Below are 15121 nucleotides of genomic sequence, written 5' to 3'. Positions count from 1 at the left end.
ATTTTTGTAAACAAATAAATTGTTCTTAAAATTTATTATATCGGTGCCTCCTAAAGTTGACACTAATTTTCACTTAGACATTCCAACTAGACTCCGTGGAATGAGTTTAAGTTTTGAAAAATGGTGGCTAAAATAGGGAAGAAGAAGAAAAAAATAAAATAAAAATAGGTTAAATATAAGCTCTCTACGCGCCGGTAAGGAATGTATCACACTCACTATGTTATGTCAATAAAAAATGTCAAAATAACACAGCGGAACATGACATGATGTGTCTAAAATGAACAGAGTCTAGTTAGAATGTCTAAGTGAAAATTAGTGTCAACTTTAGGGGGCACCAATATAATAAATTTTAAGAACAATTTATTTGTTTACAAAAATGTCCTTCATGAATGTAATAAGTAATGTATAAAAAAGGTTTAAAGAGACATTTTTGTCATCTACTTATTTTATTCCAGGATTACTATAACACCCAAGGGGAGAGATAACTTATCCCGATACTAATTATTAATTTCGGAATAAGTTATTCCGAACATACCAACCAAACATCAATAAAGTGATACTATAATTTAGTCTCAAGACTATTTGGTATTATCATTCACAGTTCACACCAAACGACCCCTTAAGTCTTAAGTTATACTCTGTTTGAAAGACTATTATTTAACAAAGATAAAATGGTAAATTCATTATATCAAATATTACTTTTTTAATAGATGAGACGAGTCAAAATTGACAAGTAAAAAGAGATGGAGGGATTACCTTTCAAATGTGGTGGAATCAAAATTTAAAGATTATGAGCTAATTTTTTAAAAAAAATTAACAAGTTTTGTATTATCTTTTTTTCCTAACTTTTTGATTTGACACAATTTATTTTTAAAAAAAATTACTTTTAAAAGTTATGGTTTAAATTATATATTAGTGTGACTGATCTAATATGGTTGCATCAATATTTAAGCCGATTTTGTTTTTATCAGGAAAAAAATGCCCTTTTCAAATTGACTCTATTTTATTTAAATTTTATATTTCTTACCTTCTTTTTTTTAAAAGAAGAAAAGTTTTATATATTCAGAAATTTGATGCAACCATATTCGATCTTCTGCAAATGTAATGAGTAGGGACTTATTCCGATCAAGGGGAATAAGGATGCCACACTTGCGGATTTAGTTGATGTTATCAGCGTTATAGACCAGGATTTGATTAATTTTCTTGGACTTAGCTTGGTTTATTTGCTGGATTCCAATTGTTTTGCTTACTGATCAGTTAAGTTTCCGAAGACTTGACTACAGAGTCAAAAGTCTAGGAAAATGATTTATCAATTGTTAGTATATTATAATGTTTCTGCAGACCAGAAACAGAGCACTTGATCAGTTCAGTTGCAACTTTTTTTTGTGTACCCCAATCTTTGTTGTTTTTTGGTAAGTGCCACCAACCGAATATTCATTAAATAAATTATTTCTAGGTAAACCATGTTTTAATATCCCTGTTAATTTGTTGTGTTTCTTCCTTATGATTCAAACAATAGCCTATGCCGTTTGAAGTTTGGGGTCGTGTGCTCTGGTTAGTGATCATAGCTTCTATGTCCAGTGCTTTGTATTTTACATTTTCTCCACCATGGATATTTCTTAGTATTAATATATGTTCATGTTTTGCAGCAGTATAATTTTTTGATCTTGAAAAATGTCTGCAAATAGATTCATGCTTGAAGGTCCTTCTTACCAGGTTTTATTGTTACTGTATTTGATAACTGCTTCTTAATGTCAATTACTAGGCTAGTAAGAAAATTTTGATTGTAAGTCCATATATACTAGCTTTAATCTTCGTGAGTGTAACATATCTTGCAATTTAAACTGGTAGTCAGGGGCAGATTTAGAGGGTTTATAAGGTATTTTTTTTATGTATATAAATAATTTTTTTATCCCTTGAATTTAGATTAGCTTAAGTTCCAAGTTCAAATCAAATTTTCTTTTAATTCACCAACATGTTAATTATCTGACACAAATAAGCTTAGGGACCATTTATTATTTTTGCCATGTGGTTTTAGCTACATCAAGATCTGATTAAGAATCTGTTCTTTAGCCTTTAAGAAGCAACTATTCATTCACACGAGTACATGATGAGATCGATTTTCTCATGATTTTCTATATCAAGGGGACATTTGTCACTTTTTCTTGAGAAGTTGTAAAGAAAACTGAGATTTTAAAGTTTTTGCCAATTCATTTCCTTAACACACAATTAATCCATTTGTAGAACTTGAATTCAGGATCAATTCTCAGAAGACGAGGATGAGGACGTGGTTCGTGCTATTGAACTCTCTCTTCAAGAATCAAAGGGAAAAGACATATATAGAGGTAGTAAGCCAGCAAGGGTCATTAGTAATGTTGCCTTTTCATCTCACCTTTTTAAGCTCAATGTTGTCCTAGTAAGAAGTTTGTATTTTCACCTCTAGCCAATAATTTTCAAGATTTTGGAGCTTCACTGGGTTATTTTGCCAGTAGTCTCATATATAGATTTGGTCATTTATTGTCAGATTTGGAGTTTCACCAGAATGATGAAGTAGAAATACTTGCACAAGTGCTGGAAGAAAGCACATTATCTTATGCAGAATTGAGGTAAATATGGCCTGTGGTATCAAAACTCTCATTCCCTTACAAAAGTCCTTCATATTAGTTAGACTTATCGTTATAATGAGAAATGAATATTTCCATATTCCGAGAAGGTTAGGCTTCACATAGACTTGGATATCTGACATAGTTTCGACAAAATTTAGAAAATAATGAGACCATTGCATGAATTTTACTCTTCATCAATCACTGTGCTACTCCTTTGCTGCTCCAATAATGAGCCTGTGAAGATGTTAAGTCTAATCAAGGTAGTGATCAAGATTTGAATGTATATCTGTCACTGCAAATTTATTTTTTTAAGTTGTCTTTGGTATGAAGGAAGCCATTTTCCGGGAAATATTTTCAGTGAACTGACCTAGTTTACGGAAGATGTTTTCCAGTGTTTGTCTACTGAAAAGAATGCTGATTCAAAGTCAGTATTATTAGCAAAACGGATACTTCAACCTGCTGAAAATATGCAATATTCCATCAAGTTCATGATATATTGTCTAGTTTCCTTTAGATTGCTGGAGGATCATGTCCCCTCTATGAGCACATGCAACGAAAAAGAATTACTGTTTTATACAGTAGTTCATCTTTTTTAACAAGGTTGAAAACTAGAATTACTGCTTTGTATAGTAATTTATCTTTGTACATAGTTACTCTATTTCTTACATCTTATTTACCTCCCTTTGTCTGCAAGCTGATTATGTTTAAGATCAGATATCTGTTTACTTAAGCTTTACGTCATTACAGCACTAGCACTGAAGGCAGCGAACTGAAATGGTGGAAACTATTCAAGGAGTTTAATCCATCTGTCCATACATCAAAGTAAGTTCAACACAATTCAAGTGTACGTTAGTACAGAAGTATTTATAATTAGGTCTTAATTATCTATGTGAAGAGAACAAAATCACACTTCTATTTGTTGATAAAGCCAAGTCTCTACATATCAAAACTAATTCTCCTAATAACTAAATCCTTGAGAAGGTTGTTTTTCAATTTTAGAAATACTAGCAAGCAGTAGTATGAGAAAGTAAAAGCAGTTAATGATTAATTCACTCTATTACTATCTTTTTCTTTCCAGGTTGCAATACCATTATGTCATTCTGAAGTATCTTTTAGCTTGCTACTTTCTTCTTGCATTCCATTTAATCTAATTGGCATTGGTATGCTTTTTGTGATTTTGTAGGGGAACTTCTTGGTGGAGAAAGAGTAGAAAGCGGTGCAATACTCTTGTTTGTGATGTATGCGAGGAACAAGTATGTGTTCCTTTTTCTCAAATCTGTTTCCCTTTTTGCACTTTGTAATCAGTCCTTAGTTTATCCTTGTAAACTGTGAAGCTGATTACAAAATATCTGAATGAGTTAACTGATGCTTCTATTATGTTTGATTATTACCTTTTAACATCATAAATCTTGGTACAGATTAGCTCGGAGTGGTTAAGGTGTACCTACTGGGGCCAGACTGTCTGTAAAAAGCATATATCAGATGGAACTCCCTGCTGCGGTGCCTGTTCTAGATTTAAGGTTTGTAAACACCTTATATATATATATATATATATATATATATATATTTATTATTCGGTTGAAGATGTTCCTGATTGAATCTATGGTCAGTAATAAAATGAAGTAATGGATCAACAGACAGGAAATGAGGTGATATTAAGTAATTAGTTCAGTATAGCCCCTAGCATGTTTCAAAAACTGGGCTGAATACTGACCTCTCAATAATAGATGTCAAGTTAATCCTTTAAATTTCTTACAGTTGCTCAACTTATAACATGATAACTGAGAACTTACTCACCTGTTTGCAGATAGGAGACGTGAAGTATATCACTCTGAGTGATGGTCGACAACTTTGCCCTGATTGTCGTTATACAGCAGTGATGGATCCTGAAGACTGTAAGCCCCTTCTTGACGAAGTTCACAGATTTTTCAAAGGCTTAAACATGAAAATCAGATATTACATTCCAATTCTGCTAGTTGACCAAGAAGAGATAATCAGAATCCATAAAAAGGTGTGTAGAACATATGCCAACATTGGCAAGGTGAATTTATTTTTACTTTCATATTTGTTGTAGTGATAGCTTTTCGTTGATTTCATAGAGCATACTTGGCTCGACGATTTATGAGAAATTTGAACTGGACGCGGTAAATTATGTGAGTATATTTGTTTCTATTATAGATTTCTGTTAGATGGGTTGATATCTTCTGCAATATAATGTACCAATTTATACATTTTTATGGTTCCCAGTCTGGTGGATAAAAAATTTAAGCTTAATGAGTTCAGATTATTATATATTGCATCCGCCTCTGTACACAATGATCTACTCTCTCATTTTGCATTAAATTCACTTACGCTAGGTTTCTAAATCAATACAAAGGGGTGAAAATGTTGAAGTGGTGAAAGAAGTAGAACAACTGCCTCCAGGACGCAAAGTGAGAGCAGTGCTGCTTTTATACGGCTTTCCAAAGTAAGCTTCTTCTAAACTTCTATACTTTCACATAAGTTGTTCTGATGGATTTCGTTATAGAACTCCAAACAATTTTCATTTAGTAATTTTTATGAAGTAAATTGGAAAATATATCTCATTCTATTTATCTAGTTATAGAATACTTAGTATCACCATGAAGGAGATAAAGTGATCTAGAATAGTAGAAATCTTAATCATTTAGCATTAAAGACTGAATATTTCCTGATTCACAGAGAAAAATCTGCATAACTAACCACCGTTTCCAGCTATTATTTTTCTCCAAGGATTGGTTACTCTTCCCACGAGTCACCTAAATTGAGACATTAAGGAAATATTGAATGGTGACGAGTGGGGGTTGCAGATGTTGCGTGCTGTCCATATTCTACCATTAGTGGTCTGATTTTCTTGACTTAGATGGAAGTTGAGAATTCTCTTTAATTTGCATTCCAGCTTTAAAAGAATGTGTAACAAGTTCCCCACTTACAGTTTATGTATGCATCAATGCTCTCTGTAAACAGGTTGGCCATCGGATCAACTTTGGCTCATGAACTGATGCATGCTTGGATGCGCGTTCAAGGTGGTTTCCAGCTTTTTATTATTGATGCATGTTGCTTTTTTCTTGTTCAAAGTAAAAAGAATTTGACCTTTATACACTTTACTAAAAATGTATAGAGATTTTAAACACCATCAAATTAAGTTGACCTACAACGCTAGATATAAGTTAAAATAATAATTTAGAGTATCAGTGTATATCACTCTAATCCAACTAAAACATTTCCTCTCATATTTATAGGCTATAGAGGACTGGCCCTAAACATTGCAGAAGGTCTTTCTCAGGTTATGGCTCACAAGTGGCTAGAATGGCAATCTTTCACGGGCAATGACTACATGAAGGGTACAAGTGAAAAAGCTCAGTTCTTGAGAAATTTGAAAGAATTTATGAAAGATGGAATAGAGAGAAGATATTCTGAGGCATATGGTCATGGATTTAGAGAAGCAAAATGGGCAGTTGAACGTTATGGTTTAATATACACACTCGAGCATATAGCTCGTAAGGGAAAGTTACCTGAATGACTTAATTCAGCAAAATGGGCAGTTGAACGTTATGGTTTAAGGTTCACACTCAAAAGCATATAAGCTCGTAAGGGCAAGTTACCTGAATGACTATCGAACCCTCACCAACAAGGTGAGAGTTCAGGTACTCAACCAATTAAGCTACTAAGATTCTCCTAAATGACTTACTTCTCCGGGTGACATTATTAATTTTTGTGTTAATTCATTCATCATTGGGATGAAATTGATGGTTCTTGGACAAACATTTCTGTGAAAAACTTGTAATTTTTTGTAATTTACTTTTGTGACTCCAAATTGAGGCCCTGAAATTACATGGGTAACACAAATAGTACATAGGGATAGTGACTTATTTTTCTTACAACCTTCTTGACTTTTAATATCACATTACTTGCTCGAATAATATTTGGATATTACTTTTAATCTTCACTTAAAAATAATAATCATAACAATCTTTGATTTGCTAACATTATTACCAATTTTTAATATATATTTTTACATTTTATATTTACTAACTAAACACCAAAAGTTTTTATTTTTTATTTTTATCTTTGTTTATTTTTCTTTTATCTACTGTTAAGTTGTCATTATCATTATATTAGTGAGGAGGGCTCTTTTTTTTTGTCTTTCCCTTAGTCCTTATGTTGTCATTATCAATTTATTTATTGGTCAGCCAACCCAAAAATCGAGGCTTTTTTCCCCATTTGTTGGCTGTAGTTTTTCTCAAACTCACATTTTTCTACTAACGGGACCTTTACTTTCTGGAAATTCCTTCACAATTTCTCCATTAGATTCTTCAACATCACATTGACTTTTTGGCTCTACAAGCTATTCGACGAAAACTTGGATTATTTGTCGAATTCTATTAATACAGATTATCTATTAAGTTATTTCAAGAAAAAACAAATTTGACGGTAAATGGATAGCAAAAATTAATTAATAAGAATTATACAAACTAAACAAGTGAAATATCATCTCAAATGGTATAACCAAACACCAGCATTGGTACAATGTTACTAAGGTAAAAAGAATAAGAATGTATTAGCTAGTTTTCTTGCACAAATAAGTATAGTCCTGGTCAGTGGTGGATCCAATTTTTTTTAATCATTGGTGCTTAATTATTTTTAGTTCAGAAATTGTTACATAAAATGGGTGATCAGATAATATATTTTAATAAATTACTAAATTTTGTACATAGATAATAATGTTTGTCACAAAAGGCAATGGTGCTTAAGCACCCATAATACATAGCATAGGTCTGCCACTAGTCCTAATAATTTCGAAGCTAAATACTTTATGTCATGTTTCTATGCTCTTTCATTAAGATTTTAATAAGTAGACATGAATTGGAAAATATTTGAAAGTTGAAGTTGTGTTTGTGCTTGTATATCACTTGGGGAAAAAAGTTGGATACTTTGTGAGTGGGATAAAATTTCACTTGATAAAACCGTTTTTCAAATTAAAAAAAACCCATCTGCAAAAACCAATCAAAAAATCATTATAACAAAAACCGAATAACATTTTGAAAATATTTCTTAAGAAAAAAAAACTCATGTCCATGCAGGCCAATACAATATTTTATTGAAGAAGTCTTTAAAAGTGTGATCTTTTTCTATTAATGAGGAATATAAAATCAGAAATATGAAATAGCACTTTCTTAACTAATTTCGTAAAAGGTTTTCGAAAAAAAAAACTTTCATGAAGACTTAACGACATTGTCAAAGTCTTCGTAAATTATTAATTAATTATGAATATTATACTATTTCTAAGGACAAGAAACAGGGCACGAAACTACCACTTGATAAGTTGAGTTGCAACTTCTTTATATGCAACCAGCAGAATATTTGTTTTTTTTTTCTGGTCAGTACAACCAACCGAATACTCCATTTTTAAAATTTTAAATATTTCCAGGAAAACCATGTTTTAAAAGTTCAATAAATTTGACATATTCTCCTCCACCAATGGATATTTCTTATTAATATTAATGCATTTTCATGCTTTGCAGTAGCATTGATATATTTGTTTGAACTCAGAGGATTGATTGACCTCGAAAATGTATTCAAATAGATACCTGGATGAAGGTCCTTCTTATGAGGTATGGTTTTGTGTTTCACACTTCTATCAATCTCTTTCGTTATTATCATCATCATCATCATTTGATATGATTATTATCAGTTAAATCCATTTGAAAAAACTTGATTACAGAGTTACCACTTATCAGAAGATGAAAATGAGGATATGGTCCGTGCTATTGAATTCTCTCTTCAAGAATCAAAGGCAGAAGAAATATACCCAGGCGGTAAGAGTCCTTAATGAGGCAGCCTTTTTTTTTTTTTAATCAAGAAGATCAATAGTATTTTCATTTATCCAATGCAGCCTTTTCATCTCACTATTTTAAGCTAAATTTCGTCCTAGTAAGAAGTTGGTAGATATGTTTAGCTCCAATAAGTTTAATTTCATGAGTTTGGAGCTTCACTTTGTTATTTTGGCAGAATTAAATGCTTAACAGAATTTTCTTACTTTCTTTAGGCAAGTAGTCTGATGTATACATTTGGTCACTTTTTAAAATCTCTGATACAGAGTATCCCCAGATTGATGAAGTAGAAGAACTTGCACAGGCGCTGGAAGAAACCACATTATCTTCTACAGACTTGAGGTAAATATGCCCTCTCATTCCGTGGTGCTTAAAAGGGAAAATGAAAACCATTATCCACCGAGTTTCAAACTGTTCACCACTGACTCCCAGGGATTTATTCAGTGAAAAATATATATATGGAAATGAGTATTTTCATCTAGCATATCACACATATGTAATGTAATTGTCCTATTCATCTCCCTTTTTTGTGGCAAGCTGATTAAGTTTAAGATCAGATTTGTTTACATCATTACAGCACCAGTACTGGAGGCAGAGAGCTGAAATGGTGGAAACTTTTCAAGGAGTTAAATCCATTTGTCCATGCATCAAGGTAAGTGTAACACAATTCAAGTGCTTCTAGATAAGCAATGAATAAATTGCCTTTAGCTATACATGCAAAGTAAACAAAATTTAAGTCATGCTTCTGTTTGCTCTCTTGATAATTCTTCTAAGAACTAAATCCTTGAGAAGTTCTTATCATTTTGCAGTATCTTTTGCCATGACTTTTTAAGCTTTCCATTTGATCATATTGACACCATCGGAAAACTAATTCAGGAAGTTAAATTGATTAGGATTTGGTATTTGCAAGTTTACTTAATTCATGTCGAGTTAGGATTATGGTCCTGTTTTAAGTTAAAGCAGGTTTCATTCTAATATAACACAAGTGTTGCTAGCTATTTTTCAATTGTGGGAAATTGTGAAGAACTGTGGAGAGCATCAAAGATATATTCAGTTTATGAGTAAAATATTTTTCTTTAGACACGTTTTTATGATTTTGTAGGAGCACTTCTTTCTGGAGAAAGAGTAGAAAGCGGTGCAATATTCTTGTTTGTGATGTTTGTGAAGAAGAGGTTTGTGTTCCCTTTCCTCCAATGTCCTTCCCTTTAGTCTTTCTTGAAATAATTTATCCTTGTAAGTTGTAACTGTGAAGATGATCAGAAAATAACTAAATGAGTTTACCTGATACTTATGTTTGGTACAGATTTGCTCGGATTGGTCAAGGTGTACATACTGGGGCCAAACTTACTGTGAAAAGCATACATCTGATGGAACTCCTCAGTGCTGCAGCTGTTCAAGATTAAAGGTTTTTAAACCCCCTTCTATAATGTTATATTGAAAATGTTCCTGATTGAATCTATGCTCTAACAAATAAAGGTCGATAATGAGCTAAACAGGAACCATTCAATTAGTATGAGAACTATAAGCAAGGGAATCTTCTTAACCACTAGCAATTGTATGATGAATATTCCTGAATAGCAAACATATACACAATGAGCTTTCTAGTTGAGACTGGCTTTACGTTCAATGATAACAGATGGCATACAATTACTCAGCTTATAACATGCTAACTGAGAACTTACTCACCTATTTGTAGATAGGAGACCTGAAGTATATCACTCTGAATGATGGTCGGAAACTTTGCCCTGATTGTCATTATACAGCAGTTACAGATCCTGGAGACTGTAAGCCCCTTCTTGATGAAGTACACAGATTTTTCAAAGGAATGAACATGAAAATCCGATATTACATTCCAATTCTGTTAGTTGATGAAAAAGAGATGATAAAAAATGTTCAAAAGGTAGGCAGAACAGGTGTTTACATTAGCAAGTGGAATTTTATTACTTCCATCACATTTTGTAGTATTAATAGTGCTTGGTTGGTTTCACAGACATCACTTGGCTTGACTGTCTATGATAAATCTGAATTGGAAGCCGTAACTTATGTGAGTACATTGGTTTCTATTATAGACTTCTCTTGCCTATGGTATGCAGTCATCTAGTCTCTCATGTTGCATTCAATTCACTCATGCTAGGTGTCAAGGTCAATACAGAAGGGTGAAAAAGTTAAAGTGGTGAAAGAAGTAGAGCATCTGGTTGAAGGACGCAAAGTGAAAGCAATGCTGCTTTTGTACGGCTTACCAAAGTAATCTTCTTATGAACTTCAATACTTTCACATAAGTAGTCTCCTTGATGGATCTAGTATATAACTCCAAGCAATTGTCATCCAGTAATTTCTAGGAGAGTAAATAGGGAATATATCTCATGATCTTCATCTAGTTAGGATCAGCAAATAAGCAATTTCAGTTTTGAACAAGTCTTAAGCCTTGTTATATGCAATGAGGCATACCCAATAGGTTTATCTACAAACTATATACTTAAAATATAAAAAGAATCTGCATTTTCATATTTCAAGTAATAAACAATCACAAGATGCCACTTCTGATGAACATATCCTAGAATAGATAGTATGACCAGCTGAAGAAGTGCAACTGATTTAGAATAGTAGAAGCGTCTCTCATTTTGCATTAAACACAACATATTTCGGGATTCAAAGAATCTATCAGAAAATCTGCACTATTAACAACCATTGTCACGACCCAATTAAGGATCATGACCGGCGCTAAGGGGGAGAATCCCAAAGCAAGCCTCACCAGAATTCTACAGAAAATCGGGCAGAGTTTCCTTGGTTTTTAGGCCTATCCTGGATTTTTCCTGTCTCAGAAATTCACAACACAACTAATAGCAACTATAAACCACCATATAATATCCAACAATGATCAAATTGTCACGCAATAAAACCAATTCATCTCCAAATTACGGAAAAAGTTCCAAACTAGTCACTTGACTACAATTCGAAGGACTAATCCTGACTCAAATCAAAGGAATGACAAATGGAGCGACTCTAAGAGTTTTTAAAAGAAACTAAATAAACATAGCAAATCAATAGCTCTCTTGCCACGCGAAGCAATGCGGGGCTCACTAGATGCTACCAACTCACACGCTAGTTAATGAAATCCTCTTCAATACCACCTGAATTCTCTGTAAAAACAATTAGCGAGGAGTGAGACGCTAGCTCAGTGAGTAATAATACTTAACCACAACCATTTTAATGAGTGACAAGTCAGAAAACATGTTAGTGTAATAGTCATAATGATGAAACAATGCTCTTTCAGAAACAATAACAATATTCAATCTTCGGTGCCTCATATAAGCAAAATCAATGTAAATACCTAATAACAAACTCAGAAAAAGAACATTTTCATATCAAATCTTATAGCTGGGAGGTTTCCAAGGATGAATCATGTAAGTAGTGTGGCCTTCTCTTTAAGAAGTAACCAATAACAGTGAACTCCTCATAAAAGAGTTTATTACTCATATCAGTAGATCCCTACTCGAGGGAAATCAGTAACAGTATACTAGTTCTACCTTCCCACTAGCAAGGGCTTTATCAGTAATCAGAACTACAAGGTGCACCAGGTCTAACGAACCCGCCGTTAGCTACAGGATTCATCAAGGTCTACTCCCATTTATATTTTTCTTGTAATAAGTAAAAACAATTCAAAATCGAACAGAGCATTTAAATCTTATCAAATCATATCATTTCAAAGTTTAACAATCACCTGTCAAAATACTATTTCTCAAATAAGTGTAAAACCTTTTCAATATCAGTAATCATATCTTATAAGAATGAGATCATCTCAAATAATCTTTTCAGTATCATATCCGGTAAAAGACTTGTCCCACATGCAAGTTCAAAACATTCGATAACACATTTACTTTATAAACCATGTGAAAGTCATGCAAGTTATAAAACATCAATTGTGGTAAGATTACTACTCACAGTACTCGTGTTGAAGTACCAAATATGTCACTTGGGCAATCTGTATGACTTCCTTCAATCAATCTATAATCACATCATATCGGTCTCGTAATACTTCCTTCGTTTAGGCTAATTCATACTAAATTCAGAATACCCAATCTTCGAGGTTTTATGATAGACTCTCAATCTGTCAATTTATATCAAATTGGTGCTTCAGATCCCGCAAAACAGTCTCATTGTTGATTACTTCACCCTATAATAAACAAAACTAATGTCACTGTCCAGCAATTCTTCTTCGGTTATGCCGAACTACAAAAGTTTGGTCCAAACATTTAACATACTCTCTCAAACCATAAGATAATAAGAGTTTAACGGATTCCTTTATTCCTTCTAAACCCATGTTTTTCTAACTCTCAGTTCTCAAATTTATAGTCAGGGAATATACAAATTCAATCTTTAAACTAAGTTAAGATACTTACCTTGAAATCCATACTTGAAATAGCAAGAGTTCCACTTCTTCTCCATGTAGTTATTTTTCTCTATTTTAATCGATTTCATGCTCCTTCACAGGAAGAGACTCCAAGAACGTACTTTCTTCCTTTTTTTTTTTTCAAGAGTTGCTGACAAAACTCTTACCTCCAATAATTTCTTTAGCTTAATTTAATTTTTCCCTTATTAGGTTTCTGATGGGCAAAGGCCCATTTGATTTTTTTTTAGCTAATGACTAATATGCCCTTGTTTAAAATATGGGATATTACAACCATTTACAGTTATTGTTCTTGCCTTAAGTAGTAGGTTCTTTCATGTTACTCATCCCACTATGTCACCTAAATTGGGATTAATGATGTCTATATTCTATCATTTTTGGTCAGTGATGTGTTTTGACTAATCGAAGGTAAGAAAAATGCTATGTTTTTTCCAAAGATAATTTGCTTCCAGTCTTTAAGAGGGGATATGTAAGATTGAAACAAGTTCCCCGCTTAAATTTTATGGTATGCATAACTGGTCTTTGTAAACAGGTTGGACTTGGGAGCAACTTTGGCTCATGAAATGATGCACGCTTGGATGAAGATTGAAGGTGCTTTCTAGCTTTCTACAATAATCTGTAGTTGGTTTTGTCTAATTTAAATTAAATATAATGAAAAATAAACTAGTGAACAACATTCCTAATGAATCTGTCTTTTTCTCTATGATATATAGGGTATGAGGGGCTGTCCCTAAACATCGCAGAAGGTATTTGTGAAGTTATAGCTCACAAGTGGCTAGAATGGCAATCTTTTACTGGTGATGAAAACATAAAAGGTACAAGTGAAAAAGCTCAGTTCTTGAGAAATCTGAAAGAGTTTCTGAAAGACGGAATTGAAAAAAACCATTCCGAGGCATATGGTCATGGATTTAGAGAAGCAAAATGGGCAGTTGAACGTTATGGTTTAAGATGCACACTGGACCATATATCTCGTACAGGCAAGTTACCTGAGTGATTTAATTGTCTTTCTGCTTTAGAAGAACTTAATGTGCCATTCGTAGAATTTTGGAGATCCTGCCATTTCTCTGTGAATTTCTGGAGATATAGATTTCCCAGCATGCGTGTCATAAAAGAAATCCATTAAATAAAAAAAGATTGGATTAGGAATCATTTGCATTCCTATTAAGATTACAAAATTTGAAGAGCAAAAGCATTTATCATATATACAACTATGCAGAGGATAGAACAGTAGTTTAATCCATACTTATGCTACTATTTGCTATTTGGGGATTTCATGACTAATTAGAAATGCCCCACTGAGACCCTACTTGTTTTGATTGGACCATGCACATATTACTATATATTAGAAGAGTCTAGGATTTACTACCATTGTTCCAATTAAATCATTACAAATGTCCAATACTTACTACATAAAATATATAAGTGGGCCCCACCTCCTTCCACTTAAATAATATTTTTCAACTTTATCATGGTAAAAGTTGAATTTATTATCCTTTTCATTTAATTTTATATGATATTATTTTTTCTATAAAATCATTATATATGTTTTAATAATTTAAATTTCAAAAACATTATAATTTAACTTCAAAGATTTTATTTTATCAAAATCTTGTACATTGAAATATATAGTTATGAATTTAAAATATTTTTAAAATCATATAAAAATTTCAATAACTTCTCAAATTCCATATTATGACATAAATTTTTTTAAAAAGTGTTATAAATCATAATAAATTGTACAATATTTTAACTACTTTAAAAGTATTATAAATTGTAATAAATAATACAACAATTTAAATTACTTATTACTTAAAATTTAACGACTTAAAAATATTTTTTTAAATGTATTAAAATTTTGGTTAATTGTCAAAACTTTACATGTGCCACATAAATTGGGACATGGAGAGTCACACATATTTTTTAAAAAAAATTACATTAAAAGTATTCTATCAATTAACAACATATATTGTTTGAAATTGACGGAAAAAAATACTATAAATTACAATAATTAACAAAATAAATCTCTCGACTCCAACAAATCTATCAATTAATGTCACATAAATTGGGACATGGCAAATAACATATATTATTAAAAAATTAGGTTCAAAATGTACAATAAAATACAATAATTAACAACTTAATATATTAAAGAGACATATAAAAAATGCTTAATATTTAAAATTCTGCGTGTGCCATATAAATTAGAACAAACAGAGTAATAAATATTTTTTTCAAAATTATGTTAAAAAAAAGTA

The 15121-nt window shown here is 32.1% G+C and overlaps 2 protein-coding genes and 1 long non-coding RNA gene across 7 annotated transcripts; 2 read left to right on the top strand and 1 right to left on the bottom strand.

The window, feature by feature from the left end:
* Positions 1 to 1117: 1117 nt before the first annotated feature.
* LOC125853481 (protein DA1-like) lies at positions 1118 to 6529 on the top strand. 3 transcript variants are annotated; one of them, XM_049533173.1, is made up of 13 exons: positions 1391 to 1412; positions 1520 to 1554; positions 1650 to 1716; positions 2258 to 2345; positions 2525 to 2606; positions 3354 to 3428; positions 3790 to 3859; positions 4025 to 4126; positions 4414 to 4617; positions 4706 to 4759; positions 4964 to 5073; positions 5592 to 5650; positions 5867 to 6529. In XM_049533173.1, exons 3-13 carry the CDS (start codon positions 1675 to 1677, stop codon positions 6145 to 6147), a joined length of 1167 nt encoding a protein of 388 aa, XP_049389130.1. In that variant the 5' UTR covers positions 1391 to 1412; positions 1520 to 1554; positions 1650 to 1674; the 3' UTR covers positions 6148 to 6529. The 3 variants fall into 3 exon arrangements, with proteins under 3 accessions (XP_049389131.1, XP_049389132.1, XP_049389130.1); XM_049533174.1 differs by lacking the exon at positions 4706 to 4759 and having other exon boundaries at positions 1118 to 1716; positions 4414 to 4647; XM_049533175.1 differs by lacking the exon at positions 4706 to 4759 and having other exon boundaries at positions 1119 to 1716.
* A 1475-nt stretch (positions 6530 to 8004) lies between these two features.
* On the top strand, positions 8005 to 14006 carry LOC125853480 (protein DA1-related 1-like). 2 transcript variants are annotated; one of them, XM_049533172.1, is made up of 11 exons: positions 8006 to 8239; positions 8350 to 8449; positions 8725 to 8800; positions 9036 to 9110; positions 9561 to 9630; positions 9762 to 9863; positions 10155 to 10358; positions 10449 to 10502; positions 10593 to 10702; positions 13399 to 13457; positions 13580 to 14003. In XM_049533172.1, the coding sequence occupies exons 1-11, from the start codon at positions 8198 to 8200 to the stop codon at positions 13858 to 13860; spliced, it is 1173 nt and encodes a 390-aa protein (XP_049389129.1). In that variant the 5' UTR covers positions 8006 to 8197; the 3' UTR covers positions 13861 to 14003. The 2 variants fall into 2 exon arrangements, with proteins under 2 accessions (XP_049389128.1, XP_049389129.1); XM_049533171.1 differs by having other exon boundaries at positions 8005 to 8239; positions 10155 to 10502; positions 13580 to 14006.
* On the bottom strand, positions 8989 to 12991 carry LOC125853482 (uncharacterized). Of its 2 annotated transcripts, XR_007445172.1 has the most exons (5): positions 12859 to 12991; positions 12401 to 12632; positions 10699 to 11598; positions 10145 to 10588; positions 8989 to 9847 (listed from the first exon to the last, which is right to left on the bottom strand). It is a non-coding gene; the product is annotated as an uncharacterized LOC125853482 (long non-coding RNA). The 2 variants fall into 2 exon arrangements; XR_007445171.1 differs by having other exon boundaries at positions 10145 to 11598.
* Positions 14007 to 15121: the final 1115 nt, after the last annotated feature.

The sequence above is a fragment of the Solanum stenotomum genome, chromosome 1 (genome assembly GCF_019186545.1).
Source record: "Solanum stenotomum isolate F172 chromosome 1, ASM1918654v1, whole genome shotgun sequence".
NCBI lineage: Eukaryota > Viridiplantae > Streptophyta > Magnoliopsida > Solanales > Solanaceae > Solanum > Solanum stenotomum.
Note: the sequence above shows the minus strand (reverse complement) of the source record. Positions and strands in the feature narration are given on the sequence as shown.

What these genes read in the sequence shown, in the direction of transcription:
- LOC125853481 (XM_049533173.1), top strand. Translation starts at nt 1,675, where the DNA reads ATGTCTGCAAATAGATTCATGCTTGAAGGTCCTTCTTACCAG. An exon ending in TAATCAGAATCCATAAAAAG is followed by an intron (nt 4,618 to 4,705) that starts GTGTGTAGAACA and finishes TTGATTTCATAG; the next exon opens with AGCATACTTGGCTCGACGAT. An exon ending in TGCTTGGATGCGCGTTCAAG is followed by an intron (nt 5,651 to 5,866) that starts GTGGTTTCCAGC and finishes TCATATTTATAG; the next exon opens with GCTATAGAGGACTGGCCCTA.
- LOC125853480 (XM_049533171.1), top strand. Translation starts at nt 8,198, where the DNA reads ATGTATTCAAATAGATACCTGGATGAAGGTCCTTCTTATGAG. An exon ending in GTGATGTTTGTGAAGAAGAG is followed by an intron (nt 9,631 to 9,761) that starts GTTTGTGTTCCC and finishes TGTTTGGTACAG; the next exon opens with ATTTGCTCGGATTGGTCAAG. An exon ending in CGCTTGGATGAAGATTGAAG is followed by an intron (nt 13,458 to 13,579) that starts GTGCTTTCTAGC and finishes TATGATATATAG; the next exon opens with GGTATGAGGGGCTGTCCCTA.